This window comes from Parasteatoda tepidariorum, chromosome 9 (assembly GCF_043381705.1).
Source record: "Parasteatoda tepidariorum isolate YZ-2023 chromosome 9, CAS_Ptep_4.0, whole genome shotgun sequence".
NCBI lineage: Eukaryota > Metazoa > Arthropoda > Arachnida > Araneae > Theridiidae > Parasteatoda > Parasteatoda tepidariorum.
This window is the reverse complement of record NC_092212.1, coordinates 55,825,770-55,828,937: the sequence shown is the minus strand read 5'-3', so window position 1 is coordinate 55,828,937 and position 3,168 is coordinate 55,825,770. Positions and strand designations below refer to the sequence as shown.

The 3,168-nt window shown below is 30.0% G+C and overlaps 1 protein-coding gene across 1 annotated transcript; it reads right to left on the bottom strand.

Moving 5' to 3' along the window:
* Positions 1-2,154: 2,154 nt before the first annotated feature.
* LOC107444590 (uncharacterized) lies at positions 2,155-2,478 on the bottom strand. Its single transcript, XM_016058783.1, has one exon. It carries the CDS (start codon positions 2,476-2,478, stop codon positions 2,155-2,157), a length of 324 nt encoding a protein of 107 aa, XP_015914269.1.
* Between the last annotated feature and the right edge of the window lie 690 nt (positions 2,479-3,168).

Sequence of the window (3,168 nt, the reverse complement as noted above, 5' to 3'; positions counted from 1 at the left end):
AATTATCAAAAAAATTCTCACAAAATTATCTTCATCGAAGCCGATGCTTTACATCCGGCGTTCAGTACTATTTCATATTGTTTTACAACACATGGTTTTAGCCCTCTTGTGGGAAACTCTTTAAAACAAACTTTACAGCAGCTACTTTTCTCAACAACTGAAATTTAGAATAGTGTGGTTAAGAAAAATATGTGAACTGTTTGCAATTTCAAATTAATATTGAAATGCACAGGTTTAGAATTTTCTACAGTGAAAAGTTTTCGGAACTTCAGTGTTCAAAAATGTATACAAAAGCTAGACGTTAAGAACGTATCCAATGAGCGAGTAAAGCGAGCATCGGATTGCAAAGCAATCCGAAATGAACTGCGAAAGCAGTTCCGAGGGCTGGCGAGCTCCAGCGAGCAGGGGGCGAGACCTCCTAGTGTTAAATAAATAATAAATAAAATAAGCTGATTTATGGTTTCGTTGATCTGAAAACGAATAAAAAATATTATTATAAACATAAAATATAAGTTTTGACTGTTTAGAGTTCGAAATAAAATAAAATACATTACTCAAAGCGAATGGTCATCAAAGAAACATATTTTTTTATTATTTAGATTTATTTCATTTTGCATTAAAAAGTTCGATTGTTTGGATACAAATGCAGTATTTTATAAATGCATCTCGTTTTTATAATTCATCCAATACATTGTCATTAGAAAATATGATGCATATTTATATTATTAAATATGAGATGAAAATAAAGCAAAAGTTTTATTTTCATATTTATTTTACTAAACTAATATCGTAAAAATAACCGTATAAATAATAGATTATTTGATTAGAAATATAATTATTACAAGTTAAAAAAATTCTGATATTCGAATATATAATAGCACACAAATAATCGAATATATAATATATAAATCGAATATATAATACCGACAAATATAATGCCACATTATGAAAAACCATCTTATTTTTCGAATACATTTCTGCAAACTAGTACGAGTGTAATTTTTTTTCTTTTTTCAGTTATTTTCAGTTAGGCAAGTGTAAGGAAATTCAATTATTTTTCTTATTTGATTTTTTTTAATTTAATTTTCATATGTTAAAAAATAAATTAAATACAAAAAAAGAACAGTTGTTGGAGATCTATATTTGTTGGTGATTTTTCGCTTGCGTTCTGCCAGCCGAAAAGTACCTATAGTTTCCAATGTTCAATAACTTTCTACAAATTACAGCATTATTGGTTATAATAAATTTTAATTACCCCAATAATGGAAATATATACTTTGGCGCTACTGCAATATGATCCTTTGGCGGAAAAATAAGTGGGTAATACCTAAAGTCACGCCGTTATACAAGTTACATTTAAAAAGGCTATCTAATAGTTAATGCAAACACTTCACTTAGAATTTTCTCTACAGATTATATCCGAAATTTTAAAATTGTGCGTTTTTATAGTTGAGTTCTAAAAAAGGTGAAGAACTACCAGAAAATCAATAAAATCAAAATTTTCCATTGAACTATTAATAAAATTTAAAAAAAGACGTTTTTGGAATTATACGCAAAATTACTGTGAAAAGACATAAGCACTACTTCCACCTAGTGGTGTCAAAGGATACTATACAAATTTTATTTTCAAATTATTCTTTAAGTTTAATAATTTACTAACACCTAATTTTATGACTTTTTGTGCGATAGTTGTTAAATTAAGTCAGTGGTATCATTTTTCTCCAGCTCATCCAGAAGCTAAAAAAGAATATATTATCTATAAGAAGATCTCGCATAGCTTTGATATTTGCTTGTATTTCGCCATGTTGTTTTTTAGTGCAGATCTTTTCTGTAACTAGTTCTAAATAATACAAATAAAGCTGAGACTGCAGGGTTGCTTATTGATGCATCAATGCATGATGTGTTAGTGTTATTTCAATGTGTCAATAAATATTTAATTCAATTTATCTACATTTAACTGACACTTATTTGCTTTAAAACTATAAAGAATCGTAAGACACCTTTTGATCGAATCGGGCATATTCAAAATGGCGGTAGGAATAGAGTTACTAGTTTTGTAAATAATTTTATGTTCATCAACTAAAGAATAAACAACTGTTTTATTTAAGTACCGACAACTATTTTTAACAGGCTATTGCAGATGTACTTTTTTGTTTATTTATATTCGGAGACATCGACCATTAATTTTTTAAGTTCTTCATCTGATTGGATTGCTGCCTGAACGTCTTCTTCTTTTATAACGGCAGCTTTTGCCGACTTTTCTCGCGCCTTGTTTCCAGAGAGTTCGATCATTTCAGCTGCAACATATTGTAGAACTGCTGTGAGGTAAATCGTAGCTTTGGGATCAACTTCGCCTTTACAGTATGCCTCCATTTTAGCTCGAATTTTCTTAAGGTCGAAGTGAAAGAGATTTTTACTACCATTTGCAGATCTTTTGCGCTTGGTCCCTTTCGTCGCAGTTTTCTTTTTAGATGGCATTATTATTTCTGATGAAGTACATCCATTTAAAAATTTTGATAAATGAGTATGAATTTCGTTGATTTAAGTTTGTTTGATTCGTTTTATGGGATTACTTTTTTCCTTATGAATCTCGTGGATTAACTCAACCGAAGTTAGGATAATTTTCGCGAGGTTAAAATGACATAGTGGCTGTAAGATATTATGTGCTTATGCGCATAGTATTTTTATAAAATAATTTACTTATTATATATCAGTCAGCAGATGGCAACGAGTAGAGTTTTGTGGCTGCCATGGTGATAGTATAGTATGTAAATAGTTTCTGAGTGAGTGTAAGATTATTCTTTTGAAACGGTGATGAAGTAATTTTTGTTGTTGAGTTAATAAACCTTCCCTTTTATTAAACGTAATAGTAAATATTTCTTAAATATTTGATTCGAGGCCCTTTGAGTTTCATTTGGGGTCCTTTTGTATTTTTTGACAGTGGCAATATTAATTGGGTACTTGAAACTCGAGAAGAAGTGAAGTGATTATGCCTATCTATGTGATATAAATCAGATTTTATTGGATACCTGTAAGCGACGTTAAACCTGCGTGTCGAAGCGAATTGGCTCCTGAATCGACGATTGCCACGATTTACCTAGTCACTCGCAGGCATCCAATTTTAAAGTGACAATTGTATAAAATCAGATGTTTTTATTTATAATTGTT

Coding starts and splice junctions, on each gene's coding strand:
- LOC107444590 (XM_016058783.1), bottom strand. CDS start 2,478: ATGCCATCTAAAAAGAAAACTGCGACGAAAGGGACCAAGCGCAAAAGA.